This window comes from Melospiza melodia, chromosome Z (assembly GCF_035770615.1).
Source record: "Melospiza melodia melodia isolate bMelMel2 chromosome Z, bMelMel2.pri, whole genome shotgun sequence".
In the NCBI taxonomy this organism is placed as follows: Eukaryota; Metazoa; Chordata; class Aves; order Passeriformes; family Passerellidae; genus Melospiza; species Melospiza melodia.
The window spans coordinates 30,485,028-30,500,805 of record NC_086226.1 but is presented as its reverse complement, the minus strand read 5'-3'; the positions used below and the strand labels follow the sequence as shown (position 1 = coordinate 30,500,805).

Here is a 15,778-nt window from a genome sequence, read left to right as displayed (position 1 = left end):
ATCAATCAAAAAGACAATCAACTATTCAAGTAGAAGTTAGATCTGTGACCTTACAGCTTTTTGTAAGGTCTTCTGTGTCTCAAAACAAACCAATTATTCAGGAAATTATCTTCAAAATGAAATCCACCTCTTATAACAGATTTTCCTTATCAAAATCTGTATTTTCTATGTAATGATCACAGCATGATCCCATGAAAGTTATTGCATTCTGGAAGCAGCATAAGAAATTCTATGTTCAGATTCAATGGAAGATACAATGAAGTACCAGTGAAACTTGGAGACATTAAACTTAATTCAGATGAAAAGTATATTATTTTAAAACCATCCTAATAATCTGGGCACTTTGTGAAAGACAAATTTACCCTTCTTTCTGGTTATAGACAAATTCTACACCTGTACCACCAGAAATGAGAATGTGAGAGACCTAAATTACAAATGCAGGAAGTAAAGAACAAAAGGTTTTAATGAAACAACATTCACACAAACTGTCACATTTCTGTGAGGTTAATATTCCCCTGTCCTTGCAAAGAACCTGTAACAGGTATGCTGAATCATTTTCCTATGTTTTATAAGCAACACCAATCTTAGGAGGTTTTTTCTTTGTTTTGGTTTTTTTGTTGTTGTTGTTTGTTTTGTTTGGTTTTTTTGTTGTTGTTGTTTGTTTCTTTTGCTGGGTGGGTTTTTGGTTATGTTTTTTTTGGGTGGGGGGTTTTGGTGGGTTTTTTTTGCATCAAATAGAGAAGTCAAAACCCAAGGGGAGAGGCTGGCACATTTCCCCACCCTGTTAGCAAGTGTTGACAGTGGAGGATGCAGGTGGCGGCTGCTGATTCACTGTAAAGCTGGCCCACTCAGATGGGACAGAGAGGACCCCTGCGCTTGGGCTGAGCCAAGTCTGAAGTCTCTAGACTTAAGCTCCCAAACCAAGAGGAAAAAGAATGAGCTGATTTTGTATTCTGAATAAAAACAAGCCCCAAGCTACAGCCTGTGCTTGGCAGCAGTGTGTTGGTTGGTAGGGAATGGAAAAGACTTCTACTCAAAACACTTTCCTCCTCTACCTTTGTATAAACAATGTTTTGTCACTTTGGGCATTCCCTCCTTTTTCAATCTGAGCAATTGCTCTATTCTATCTGTTTTTCATACTCTGAATTCAGAACAGTAAAATTCGTCAAAAAGAAGGAATATTCAAGGAAGCATTCGATTCAAATTCAGTAACTGAATTGAAGGGGTGATCTGTCAACCCTCCACAATCAGGAAAACATACTAGAGTAAATAGTCACAACCCTGAAAGAGGTAAAATCAGAGCCTGATTCTACATATACTTACGAGTATGAGCAACTGGCAGAAATCGTATTAAATTCAAATTCATTCAAACTATTCATAAACTCTTTCTTACGCTTTGTAATGCCTTTTCTCTTTGAAATTCTGTGCCTGCATTTCAGAAGTGGAAAACATTAATGTAGTCAAATACTGGAGAGGGGAGGGTGCTCAGCATCTTTAAAAATCATTCTTTCAATTATGATCATTCCAGTTTAAAAAAAAACTAAATATACAAATTGCTGTATAAAGAAGAGCTGGAAAAACAAAGTTTTTAAAATATACATAACATATGCTATACATATGTATGACTTGTATTTTTATTCTTGCTATTCAAGTAAAGATAAAAATAAAAATTCCAGCACGAGTTAAAATAAAATTACTTATTTCCAGTTCCAGTTGTAACATGGCTGTTTCAGACAGCAGGGCACTGAAATGCTCTGGCTTCTAATAATCTTAGAAGCTGCAACAGTACCTAGTTCACTCCTGATGTGATGCAATGCAAGGACAGGAAACCCATGAGGTAAGATATAAATAGAGAACTTCTCTGTGGAGAAAAGTCAAGATTTCACCTTGTGAAGTCTGCTGTGGATTTTGAACAGTTTATGGTAATAACAGCCCATTTTTCTTGCTATTACCTGCGCAATGTAGAAAAGATGTGCAGAGGGGATTTCACCTTTTTGTCAGACACCTTCTTATTGTGCGTACAGTTAGATTTTTCTTTACTGTTCTTCCACTGTTGTGTAACAAATGTCTGCATGATTCTGCAAATTAAGATAGAAAAGAAAGGTTTTCTTATCCCAGCCAGGACATACTCATTTTAACACTATGGTCTCAGTGGTCACCACGCAGGTGACAATGCAGTGCTCTCACTCTACAGCTGGAATTTTCCTTCATCTATGTGGCAGAACACTAACAGTGTTAGTTAGACTAGTGATTGGGTGCCCCAGATCCTCAAAAAGCATTATTTTTCCACATAGAACTAATTTAATATGGGACTCCTAATGAGAATACAGTCTGTGTAAAAAGCCACTGCAACTGCAAAATTTATGCAGACTATTCCTGTCATGGAGGTCTAGAGACAAACTGAGTCAAGGGCATCAAATCCAGCTACAGGGTTCTACCTCTCACATGACCACAGGCTACTGTATCTGCATGGCTAAGCAGAACCTTGTTCTCTGACTAATCTGGCAGTGGGGGTCTTAATGGTGATAAAAGTCAAGGCTGAATTTGGTGAAAAAAAGAAATATCCCATTGCCAGAGCCATGAGGGACCACTGGGCTCACAGGAATTTTTACTCCTGCTCAGTTGTGAACTGTGCAGCTATGTTCTTGAAAATGTCACATGGGAACCTTTAGTAATTACCTGGTGTAAAAATCACAGACAGGGTAAACAGCAAAACATTTTAAGAGAACATTTTGAGGAAGCATTTCTTTTTTTTTTTTTCTTTAAAGTCATGTACCATAGAGATTTTAATAACTTGCTTCATTTGTAAGAATATGAAAATGCTGCACTGAATTTCTTAAAACACTAAACAGGATTTTTTCCCCCCTCAGGGGCTTCTTAACGTTGTAATGGTGAGATACTAAAGCCTATATACTTAAAAATTTATCACATGTATAAAAGCATATGCAAAGAGATGACGCAGCAAAATTGTATTAAAAAGAGTTGTACTATGACCACATGAAACTGCCAGGTTTTTGGACTATCCTGCCACCTTGTCCTCAAAACAGGGATGGCCTAATTTCTGTGGTATATCCTAGAGGCAACCATGAAAGCATAGCCCCCTCAGGGTATGCATGGGGCTCAAAAAGACTCCTGTTCCAGAGGTTTCACCATCTAAGCAGAAACATGAAACTGAACATTCCCAGATATGGTCTTTATACCTTTTATAGCTTACCTCCTAAAAGGTACCAAAGTGACAGAAAACCCTGGCAAGTAACACAAATCAGGTTCTCATCAACAGCTGTCAAATCCAAACTCAGTATGGCAAATATTGACTTTTATTTAAAGATAAACAACTTCAAGATACTTTAATCCAAAAACAAACCTGACAATATGAATTTTATTCTACTTGACATGCTCCAGTAACTAAAAGAGTGCAATATTTGCCTATAAACATGGATTTGTACTTTTCTAGACTTACTTTTTCAGCTGATGTCCCAGCCCAAATCTTTCCTTAGTAGAAATCTGAAATACATCCACAGTTGGCACTAGGGAAAAAGGATATTTCGTTGATACATGAACTTACAGCAGTAATGACAAACTGGTGACCACCTAACTCTTATTTAAGGACCCTCTTCTTTGGGGAGCTTGACTACAGACAATTAAACTGAAGCAATGGCAAGGGTGGACATGTCATCTAAGCATATTAAGAAAGGAATGGTCCTTTTTGAAACCTCAGCCAATATAATTTACAATTTTACACATGGAATTCTCCCAAATGTATCTCTTCCCGCTCATTTTATTTACAAAAATATGTCGTTTTATACATATACACTATGCAAGTGGCCAGCAGCATCAGATTAAATCTATATGGACCGGCAGTTCATCTCACCCAATATTTTAAACTTTTTTCCCAAGTAAGTAGTCTATACGCAGCAGAATTCCTGTGGCTACAAAGAAAGTCCAGACTGAAACTGAATTCATTTGTATCTGGCTTTTGTTTTTGAGGGTGTTTTAATAAAGATCAAAAACCATCATACAAGTGCCTGATCTGTGAATTCCAGTGGCTAAGGATTATCCTGAAATGTCCTCAAGGCCTGTCTTAACACTGGTATATCCATATTCATGTCAGAAATGGCAAACGTTCAGGGTAAAGGATGGCAATTAACTAGTGGCATTACTAAAATCCTTCAATAACATTTGCTAGATAGAAGTGGCAGATGGAAGCCAGTACTTGTTGAGAGCCACAGGGCCTCAAGGCAGGACAACAACCAAAGCATATTACAAGCACAAACAAACTGCATACTTTGTATCGCATAAGGTGATAATGACAAAGGTAAAATAAAAAAGAAATTAAAACAAAAATTTGGAGTTTGTTCAAATTTTTTTTAGAAATGGAAAATCAATATTTTGGTATTATTCTGACCATTCAGCAGAATTTTATTCAGAATATCCAAGTTGCACTTTAGTTTTGCTTTAATAGATTAAATTTGATAATAAAATACAATATATCTAAGTTTGCCATGCAATTTAACTTAGTTCAAATGTCAGTAGTTCCTCTCCTCTAATGTTATTATACAAATAACATCAAACATAAACTCATCTTTTAAAAACAAACCAATGATTTTTTTCAAAAGGGATGAATGATTTCATTAAGTATAGCAATATCTCTGGATTGTCAAATTTCAGACACTCTACAGGAGGCTGGGGGGATGGGGAATACTTTAAATATTATTACACCTACAATCAACAATCTTAAAATCTGACATCTAGACCAAAATTTTTGTCTAGACTCCACAATCAGATGAGACATGCCAATACCTCCACTGGCTGATTCATCCTCTCTAAGACAGGTTTCTAAGGCATGAGGGACAAGCTGCCCACGCAGACACTGCTAAGACAAGCTATTAACTAGAAGAGCCACCTAAAATCAGTGCATTACACAGCTACAGGGTGGTGCTCATATCCCCCAGTGTGCCTTGCAATGTACTGTGTTCCAGTTTCTCAATCAATAGAACCTTGTACAGCAGAAACAGATACAGCACAAAATTCTGGCTCTGTATTCTCAAGAAAACAGAAGAGGAATTCACATAATTAACACAAAAGACGGTGGATCTCACTGTGCTTTGCTAGTAAATAAAGAGACATGGCTGCAACAGCAGCTGAGCTCATAAAGCCAACGTCAGCAAAGCTCTTGCCTGTGGCCCTGCTCCTGCCTTTCTCAGAACTCCGGCACTCCCACAAGCAGCCAGCTGCAGCACTGGGAACTACGCTTGCCACCTTAACCTTGTCAGTGATGCAGAACAGATATTCTTGTTACTCCTCATTTCTCACTGCACGCTGCTCTATACACTTCACCTTCTCATATTTGCTGTACGTCTTTATTTTTTAAATTACATTTTGATAGGAATGTTCTGAACACTAACACTGCTTCCTGCTATCGCAAATGCATACTTTAAGATCTCTATATTAACAAAAATGATTGAAGTAATAAACCACAGACAAAAAGACCACAGTCAAGGGGAAAAAAAAGATTGGTATAATGAAATGCTTATTTGAATGAACAGAATATAGCTTATAGTTAGAATTTTTGGACAACATATCCTATAGAAAAAGCTCATCGGGACGGATTTTGCTAAACAGGACTGGAAATATCTATTCATTTTCCAGAGGCAGAATTCTCCCACAGATAAAAGCATGAACTAACAGCCTGCACTGCAAGTCTCCGAGGGCGGGCAAGTTATTATCCAAACTGAGTCTGACTTGCACTGTAAAAAAATATCTGGAGCTCACTCTCATATATGAATGCTTCCAAATCTTCAAAACCAGTTGATTCTTCATGAGCTTGACCATTTTTCTCTAAAGAGGAAACTTTACTCACTTAAAAATTCTTTCAAATCTGAAGATTTCCAGAGTTCACATATTTATGTAGAAACCAGAAGCTGAAAGGGCAATTACCATGGCCTGACTCTTTAAAGCTGCATGAAGAAGGGCACGTTAATGTGCTGCACAGGTCTGTGTATGTCTTCATTACCAGTCATATCTCATCGGTGCAGATGATGTTTTATTTCAAAATTGAGGAAATCACGTATTAGAAACTCTCAATCTTTACTGCTTAACCCTGGTTCCTAGGGGAAGCAGTTGCATCTCAAAGGATATCAGGAAAACAAGTTTCCAAAATCAACCTATGAAACTTTAAATTAGATGCCTGTGTCACTAGCAAGGGCCCAGCCACGCAAATACACATAAGCCTAATTTCAAATCAATAGGACTCCTCTCAGCAGTAGAAGCGAGCACAAGCAGGGTCAAAGATCTGGTGGTAATGAGTAAGTGTCTGCCCCATGGCTCTGACCACAAAGGCACAAGAATAACACAAAATGGACCAACCTGGACCATTTAGGTACTGTGTAAGTGAGCAGTGCAGTCGCACTATTATAGGCTCTGTGCGAATTACATCCCAGGCCACAGCAATCTCCTCCTAGTGTAAGACAAAAAGAAAACAACAGACATCATTAGCCATTGTGAGGAACCACTGCTTTTTGTCAGTCTGCCTTAGGGTTGCTAAATAAACACCATCCATCCATTCATCCAGTTGTTTAGCATCTACTCCAACCTAACACATCAGACTCAGGACAAATTATGGCACATCAACACCCCCCGAAGAGCAGAGTCAGACTACTCCAGTTCTTGGCTGAGCTCATTTAAACCAAGCAGAAGTTTATACACAACACTGCACATACAGGCAGAGACACTCCCATCTACCAACAGGTACTGCTTCAAAGCTGAGAAGCAAAGGAGCCAAAAAAACCAGAACAGAAACTAGCCCCATAACTAAGGGCTAAGGAAACTTTAGCTCCTTAAAACTGGTCTAAATAATTCAAGTTATGATCAAATTTTCTTAAAAATTTAGTAAGGCTCAGTAACTGTCTTATGTGCTGTGTGGGCCTGCAAATAAGACATATCTGTGCAGAAGCTAACGATGACCTTAAAAGTTCTCATTTTTGTTCTTTATACAGAGGCCAGCAAGTTGCTGCACAGATGAGGTGAGAAGGTGTGAAGCTGAATGACAGCACAACAGCTAGAGAAGCCACGTTGCCAGCCAAGAAACAGCACTACTGTCCCTTTGCCAGTCAACCCTCGCTCTAATCACTGTACAGGAGCACTCCTGATAGAGTCCTCCTCCCTTCAGGAGTGTAAGAAGTGCTTCCTCCTTACTCATGCCTAGGTTAACATAAAAATAATGGTGTTTCATTCATATTTATTAAAACATTTACCATTCACAAAAGATGTTTGGAAGGAAATACACACATGGCAAATAAAAGCCTAACACAGCATTTTAACAATGTGGTCATAAAAGGGAAGAAAACCTTTCTGCCGTGTATCAATCAATAATGTGACACCCACTTGTGAAGATCAAGTCTCCCAAAAAAAGGGACAGTATCAGTGGTTGTCTAGAGAGTGTGATGTGTAGCGAAATTAAATGGGTATTAATGTTCATTATGTATTTCTGTGATCAGATTACTTACATCAAGGAAGCTAACATCAATATGTAGATCAATATCTACATCATCAATGGCTCCATATTCCCTGAAAGGAAATAATTACATTACATTAGAGCTCTTTAAGATACTCCTCAATCCAGGAGTACTTACAACATGGAAGATTTTATAAAGGATTATCTTATCTGTAAAATCAGAATAGTTATAAAATACACATTTACATAGATTGGATCAATATTCCCAGTGGGTGACCATCTCCTGCACTTAAAAGCTTTTTTCAGAGGATCTTGCTTAAACAGGCTTGCTTTTCCACTGATTCCTCCAAAATATCTCTCTATTGCTGTTATGTATTTCTGTCTCACTTATTGTGCAGATAAACAAAGAAAAACTAATAGTCACATGCTACTCCCATTTATGACCCAAGAAAACCCTTGTTAATTTTCAAAACTATTTCGGGTTAACAGCCAGTAACCTAAGAACAGGCTTCAGATAAATCACTGTAGACAAATACAACATAGCCTAAAGGATGGCATGATACACCCGGGGGATTGCTTCATACATTCAAGCATTTGTTTGTCAAAAATAAAGACTGCCCTGTAATGTGCTCCAGGCAATAGTTACCTTTTTTATCTGTTATGTGTAGTATTGCAAGATTCAGATTTAACAGGTATTTCATTGCCATTTGCAATCTTACATTTAAACTGCAACTTTTCTGTCTCTTATTTTCTGACTCACTCTGACAGCCCTTCCCCAACGTACTTGAAGACTTCTGAAAAACAGAGCTAGAAAATACTTATTCATGCACTTAAACAAAAATCTGTTTTCCTTTTCATTTACATTACTTAAGTGGGCAATGTTGTAAAAGTACTATCTCTCAAATTTTCGCAGATTAGCTTCCAGACACTAGGATGTTTTTAACTTTAAAACTCCATTTCTCTGCTTCTTGTCACAGCGACTTTCATGCTTATTTATTCAACTTGACTAAGTGCAGAGCAGCAGCAGTTGTGCATAAATCAGTCAATAAGGCAGTTTTGAAACAGTAAAATGCAACTGTTTCCTACCAAAGTGACCTCTCGGCTGTGGTAGGGCTGTTTGCACTAGAAATCGCTTGAGCTCTTGCACAGTTTGATGAAGGGAGCCCCTTCCACCAAAATTCAGTAACCCAATCGTTCTCTCTGGTCAGGGAAAACCCAAGATCACTCTCTGGATCAGGTCTGCCCACACATTGCACACACAGGGCAGGTGAACAGCAGAACAGGACCTCCTGTATTACAGGAGACTTCCCAGCCACCTTCAGGGCTGGCTGCTCCAGCGTCACCTCACCCAGAGGTGACCTACAGCTCACTGAAAACCTGGCATTGAAACAGGAAAGCTCTCCAGGGAAGCTCACCAGGGAAGCCTACTAAATGGCTTAGCCACTACCCTACCCATCAGTGGCATCATTTTTGTTCACTTTCCATAAGATCCAAACATTGTTATGGTATATTAAGTAATTTTTTATGAATGCAGGCTGGTGTTACTCACAAAACTGAGATTCAAAAGGCTGTAAACAAGAAAAATTTTATAAACAAAACTGAGGAATGGTTAAACTAATGGAATAGAAAGATTAGTGAAGAATGAATAAGATAAAAATTAGTTTTAACTGTGACATTTCCATATTCACTTGAAATCTCTTTGCCCTCACCCCACTACCATCTTAGACACATGATACTAGTTTTAGTTTCCCAAGCTGACATGAGGAGGAAATCATGTTTTATTCGAACACCTGCATCTTATGATCTGCTTTCTACAATAGCTTCATCAACACATCTTGAGTTTGAAGCTCCCAGAGGTCCTCTGCTCATAAATGAAAAAGCAATGTAAAGAGATCAGCTGCACGGATCACTTTCTCAGGGCTTTTGTGGCCAGATTTCTAAGGGCAGTGGTGAAAAGTGTGCAAATACAGAAACTTCGCTTTTGCATGTAAAACTGACTCTGTGACAGCAAAAGATTACTGAAAGGAGGGTCCACTGTCTAGGAAACATCCACTCTCAGTCAATACCCTTGTCAGACAAACTTGTCTCTTCTTAGAGAAGTGGAGCTGCACAAGGAGGATGAAAAGGAACACTTAAAGCTGTGGGGTGTATTTCCAAGAATTTGTAAATATTTTCAGCTGCAATAGAGTGGATAAAGCATTAAAGTTTTACACATGCCAAAAGCAGCCACAGGTACCAGTTTCTACTAGAGTGAGCCCAGGGGGACCACAGTGTTTCCAGTGAAACAGCTGATTCAATAAAATATATGCATTTAAGTTTTCGAAAGGTTACACATAATGTTTCCATTTTAGGAACTTGAAGGAATTTCATAGTTATCAGTTTAGCAAATACACATTTATCCATTTCCTAAACCTATATACAGCTATTCAGATTTCTATTCCTCAGGTTCTTGATGTGTGATAAATTTCCATTTAATTTCAAAAGGTATAGTACACCACAGCTGTAGGTATGGTCTCTCTTCTTCTTACTTGGTTTGTATGATAGCTTCAGTATTTTCCTTGCAATACAGGACAAGTCTGTTACATCCTACCTACCTATTGTTTTCATGGAATTATTAAGATTACATTTATGGAAATGAAGTTATAAACTACCTGATCCTTATTAAAATACATATGTGACATGCACTATGGCAGAATCGTGCATATTCATATGTGCCCAACAGAATCAGCGTGTAATTACTCTTAGCAATTCACATCTGACCACGGTTCTACTGCTACCCTGTGTAGGGTACTTTAGATCCCCACAATCTGAAAATTTCCCTAATCTCTGATCAAATCCTAGCTTCTTACTATCTCTCTCATGATGACAATACAGAGTATTTGATCACTCATTCTACCTGCAAACAGCTTTTTTGAAGAAGAAAAACTGTTATTGTGTCTTCTCTCTCTCTCTTTTTCTTCTAGACTAGATAAATCCAATTCCTTCAGTTGTTCCCTAGGGAAAGTATTTATTAAATCTCTTACCCTTCCTCTTGTTCACCTCCAGGTCAAAATACAGAATATGACAGAAGAAGAGTTTAACAAGGGTTTAGAGAAATGTTGAATAGTAATTTACAACAAAACACAGCTGCCTGACTAGAACTGCAAAAGACAATGATGTTTTAGAACAGGGCTGTTCTCAGCACAGCTACTTGCAACCATGCTGAACAACAAAAGAACCCCCAAAACCCCAGCACTGATGCTGGTTTGCGGTGCTTCCTCCTTTGTCACACAACATGCAGAGATGATCAGAAAAGACTTGTGCTTTGGCAGTCAGGGAAGGTCCATAGAGAACTCAAAGTCCAAAACATTCAAGGTTCCACAATACAGAAAGGCCAGTGCCATACCTGAGAGATACTGCATTAGGTCCATAGATCTCTCTCACTGCTGTTAAATCAGCCTCCAGCTGTGGGTGCTTGTGAAGTTCTCCATCATAGCTAACCTATTGGGGAAAGAAAAATATATTGGGAGTTCTGTATTTCATTTCTGGCAACTGATTTAGACTATTTACTATCTGTAAAATACACTGCATTAAGATTCTTTAATGCCACACTTAGAAAGACGAGTGGAAGCCCTGAGGCCACCTCATCTGCTAAAGCAGTAAGATTTTCAAAGCAGGCACCTTTGCCTTGAAGTGTTTTGAGGGTTGTCTTCCTGTTGGTGGGAAAAGAAGCTGCAAAGGACTCATCCATCTGTCCTATTTTGTCCCAGGGTTTGTTCTTGTGTATTTTAAAAATGTTAAGTAGGGTAAGGACCAGATGTCCCCAGTCTTGTCATCCTAGTCCAACCACTACAGCACAAAGGTTTGCTCACTCTTGCTTTGTTGTCACACTCTCAAATATACTATATACAGAATGGCTTGAGCACATGAGATGCATGAAACTATTTTCTATACCCCCACCTCAGCATCTAAATTACATTTTTAGGTTACTCACTGGCTACATTCTGCCCACCAGTGCAATAATATCAGATGAAAAAAGTAAAAAAGAACACTTTCTCATGTTACGTATTACACCAGAGAAGGTATAAAGAACTATACATCTAAACACCAACCCCTCCCTTTTTTTTTTCAAACTCTACATGAAAAATGGAGAAAGTCATCTTTGTGCTTATAACAAAAAGCAAAACTTGTGAAATAGTTTGGTTGGACTGTATTTAGTCAAAATAATTAATATCCTTCTACCTTCTACAAGGTCCAATATACCTCTTTGGGCATGTAACAATCTATTCATCATCTGTCTATTATTACCTTCTTCTCAAGCAAAATGATCCTGATTGTGTGAACTTAAATCTATGTCTTTAGAACAATTAGGATGACAGTAATTCCATAGAAGTCAATGAACTCCCTAGATTTGAACAGATTCAGAAATGAGCGTAGGATTTGGTCTGTAGCGTTGACAAATTCAGAAAGCAAAGCAGCAGAATGCAATTTATCCCTTTAGACCCACACACTATATATATAAACTTACATAGGAATCCTGCAGGGAATTCTTGCGATTGCAGAGCCACACCCACATGCAGTACTATTTCTTCCATTTGTACACCCAAATCTATAGGAAACCAGTTCTATGACACTCCCAGCTCTGATACTTAGGGATGTGCTTTTCAATTTAATTAAATGTCAGTAGTATTCAAATAATAATCAGATGATCACCTTTTTATATTTGAAAATCAGCAGAGAGCAATTTGATTAGACTTAGACCTAGAATTCTTTAAGTATAAGGCACAAAATTCATCAGTATGGAACGGACATGTATTTGTCAGAGATATAAATGTTATCCATAACCAGAAGATTATAAAAAAGTATCCTTCTTTGGTTTGGGCAGGCATGTCAGAACAATTTTCCAAGTAGAAGAGCACGGGAAGAAAATTGTTATTGCAATTTTTTTTCACTTTAGGTAGGGGGAAACCAATCCTTTTTCCATGCTCATTACTCAAAGAAGAATTCTTTAAAGATGCGTAAATAATTGCTGTCCTGCTTCCAAAGAAAGCACAGCAATCATTTCACAAATCGTAGCAGTGGTGCACTTGCCACCTTTGTCGGTCCTAAACCAGATTTTTAAATCAGTCTTATGTTTCAATAACAGTAAAATACCAAAGTAACATTATGCAGAACACCACACTGCTTAAAATAATGTTTTTCTAATCTATTTTCTCATGGCAAGAGGCTATGAACTCAAAAAGGAAATAAAACACTGTTCTGGCAAATTTTAAGACCACAGTATGGTACCTCCCACCCCTGAACTAGTGCCACAGACATATTGATGTACACAGAGGAGGCTGTCAGGGTTTTGTATTTCTGCATTTTCAAGTATGTCTTGTAGCAAAAGCACAACAGACACACAGGGAGAGAGCCAAAGGCAGTAGTATTTCTGTTTTCATGTCCTGTTCTTTTTTGCAAACGTAGAAGATAGTGATTCAAAGAAAGAATTAGCAGAGTTGCAGAAAAAGTGAATATAAAAGCTAAAAAAATCTGGTAACTGCTGTGACTGAAAGGTCTATGTTCAGAAAGTCTCTGTTTTTTATCTAAGACCTTATTCAGATTATTTTACAAAAGGTTGCTTTTTAGAAGGAGATTAAGCGATTTACAAACCTAAATCCCATTGAAAATCAATAGGCCTTAGACTATTGAACCACTTAGCTACTTTAAAGTATTTATCCACTAAATCCTTAGGGAGGATTACAAGCAGGTGCTTAGGAAGTGGATACAAACATTTAATTTACAAGCAAAAGGTTGCATCTTCTTTACTGCCCATCAAATGCCACACGCCATCTTCCATGGGCCTTGTTCCATCCGCAGCAGCTCTCCTGCCTTTCCAGCTGCAGCCACTTAGAAATGCTGAGAATTATCCTGATCTCCATCCTTCCCAACTGTACTGCACACAATTACACTGGCATCTCTCCCTTCTATTTGTTACAGTCAGTATTTCTGCCCCCTCTCTCTGTGTGGGCACTTCTCTCAAAGGAAGGAGCCTGTCTTGTCTGCTCCCCACGTATATGGTCAAATCTTTTGTCTACCCAATACACCTGGTGCTCACTTGATAACTCCTACAATCCCTCTGCTTGAAAAAGGACTGTTCTTTTTTGTCTTTCAAGGAACTTTGCTCATTACCTGATTTCCTATTTATTTTCTGAGTCCTCAGTGTTATTTTTTAACTCCAAATGTCTTCATTAGACTTTTATCTTTTTGACCATGAAATTTTAAATTAGACATGTCTTTTTTTCCTCTTTTTAAATACACTTTCTGTGAGGCCTTTTTTATTTTCTTGTTCACTGTATTTTGTTTATGGATATTTTATATTCAAAACAGCAATAATCAACTGATATTTTATTTTTATTGCAGACCTGCTTTTCTTTTTTGCCATTCCTTCCATTAAATGTATTACCTGCTAGTGAAGACAATGCAATATAATCTAGTTTCCATTTTAATATCAGGCACTTAAATTCTAACCAGTCTTGTCTATTACACAGGTCTTTTATGCCTTGCAAAATGCTTTACTGCTGTCTGTGTTCGTATCTCACAGGCAGTGCTAATATTTATTAATCCATCTGGGCGCTGCCAGGCATCCTTCACCAAATGCATCAGCCCTGGTTCAAGAAATAAGCACTCCCAGCTGTTTTCTGCCTTTTCCTTCATCTTGAGGTTACTGCCCTTCCTTCAGAGTTGAAAAATGAAGCAAGTACACACAACTCATCACTACAGGACAAGATCAGAAGCTTTTTCCTCTCAGGCAGATTAGTATAAAACATCTCTCTTTGCAGTGAATTATGTGTATGGTCCTCCCCAGCACTCCCCAGCATGGGGCTGTAGGAGTCAGCAGCTGAAGGGAGGCAATTCCTGCAGTCATTTCTAAAGCGAACATGAGTCAATTCCCCATGTTGGCTATTTCAAACAATGAAAATAAATCGTTTCAGTTCAAGCTTCAATATAACTTTTAATAGCTTTTCGGGGGCATGGCGTTTGTTTGTTTGTTTGTTTGTTTGTTTGGTTTGTTTGTGGAGCTTTGTTGGTTTAGTTTTTTTGAACTGTACAGCACCTCAACATGAATTTTGTGTGCTAGCCCCAGCGCACTGTTGGCTCTGCAGGAGAGGAGGCTCAGCGATGTCCTGCCCATCAGCATCCCACGCTCTCTGCACCGACCCACCCCGCTGGCACGGCTGCCGTGATCCTGCAGCCTTGGCTCTGCACCCAGGGCACGGATGGCTTCAGCCTCAAGGCTGAGGTAAGGGACAACCTTCACCCACAGCGACTGTAATTCACTAAAGCGCTCATTGAAATAAACAGTTCTAATAAACATCAGCGAGGAATGACTCCTTGGGGCAACATTGAGGCTAAAAAACAAGAGAAATCTGAATAAAGAGATTAGCAGTGCAAAGCACACTGCAAAAGAAAAAGGCATGAAAAGATTTTATTGCCCAATACACAAGAGAATGTAAGAACTAATTCTGCTGAGGGAATAAGAAGGAAAGACACAGAGCAGTGCAATCATCTAAAATATGCAGCATTTTTCAAGGTGAATTTTACTCTAGAGCTCAGAAAAAGAATGGACTATTGCCTAGACCTAAATTGTTTTGTAATAACGATTTTCACCATAAAAATGCAGCGCTCTTTACTTTAAAAAATGGCCATTCTCCAGAAAGGAAACGGATCTGGATCCAGTCTGACTTCCCATTTGTATTAATAATGGGGTGAAAGCGGTTACAGAGTCAGTTATCTGCTTCCTGGAAGTAAGCAAGTAGCTTCTACTTTCAAGCTTTCTGAGGGTATTTGCTTTTTCCATTTTTATAGCTTTGCAAAAGCAAGTAATTTTATTTTGAAAATGTTGCAATTATAACTTTGAACACATTCAATATTTATGCCATAAAATGCTATGTTTTGTACATACATACACATGCCGCTCTACTCAACACTGAAAAAAACATAAGAAAATAAATATCATAAATTTGTAATGGAATGAGCATAAGAACTCTCAAATATTACTTTCCTGGAACTTGTGTAAAAAATTTCCTGCATTACCTGTCCTCCATAATAAAATTCCTCAGAGTCATTATCTCCTTCAGAGTCTTCTTCAACTGTGCTGCTGTGTCGTGACTCCTTAATGGAAAAGGAAAGTTAACAATGATAGAAACAATATGTTGACTTTGCATGTACAGATCTAAATGTAACTACAGGAATTATGCTTTTATGAATAAGCCCACAGCATCCTTTCTTAAGAGATCTTTTAGTATAATTTTTCCAGAGGACCCATTTTAAGAATAACGAAATATCACATGAAAAAAGCACCTA

The 15,778-nt window shown here is 38.1% G+C and overlaps 1 protein-coding gene across 2 annotated transcripts in view; it reads right to left on the bottom strand.

Annotated features, from left to right (window-relative positions):
• The window catches only part of PARP8 (poly(ADP-ribose) polymerase family member 8), a 119,178-nt gene that overhangs the window by 39,754 nt on the left and 63,646 nt on the right, over positions 1-15,778 (bottom strand). The window contains exons 6-12 of one of the 2 annotated variants that reach the window (XM_063181135.1): positions 15,509-15,586; positions 10,839-10,933; positions 7,506-7,566; positions 6,367-6,457; positions 3,461-3,527; positions 1,953-2,078; positions 1,324-1,428 (exon numbers count right to left, since the gene is read on the bottom strand). In XM_063181135.1, the coding sequence (XP_063037205.1) occupies positions 1,324-1,428; positions 1,953-2,078; positions 3,461-3,527; positions 6,367-6,457; positions 7,506-7,566; positions 10,839-10,933; positions 15,509-15,586 (623 nt within the window). The remainder of the gene's footprint in view (positions 1-1,323; positions 1,429-1,952; positions 2,079-3,460; positions 3,528-6,366; positions 6,458-7,505; positions 7,567-10,838; positions 10,934-15,508; positions 15,587-15,778) is intronic. The other variant, XM_063181136.1, reaches the window with a different exon arrangement.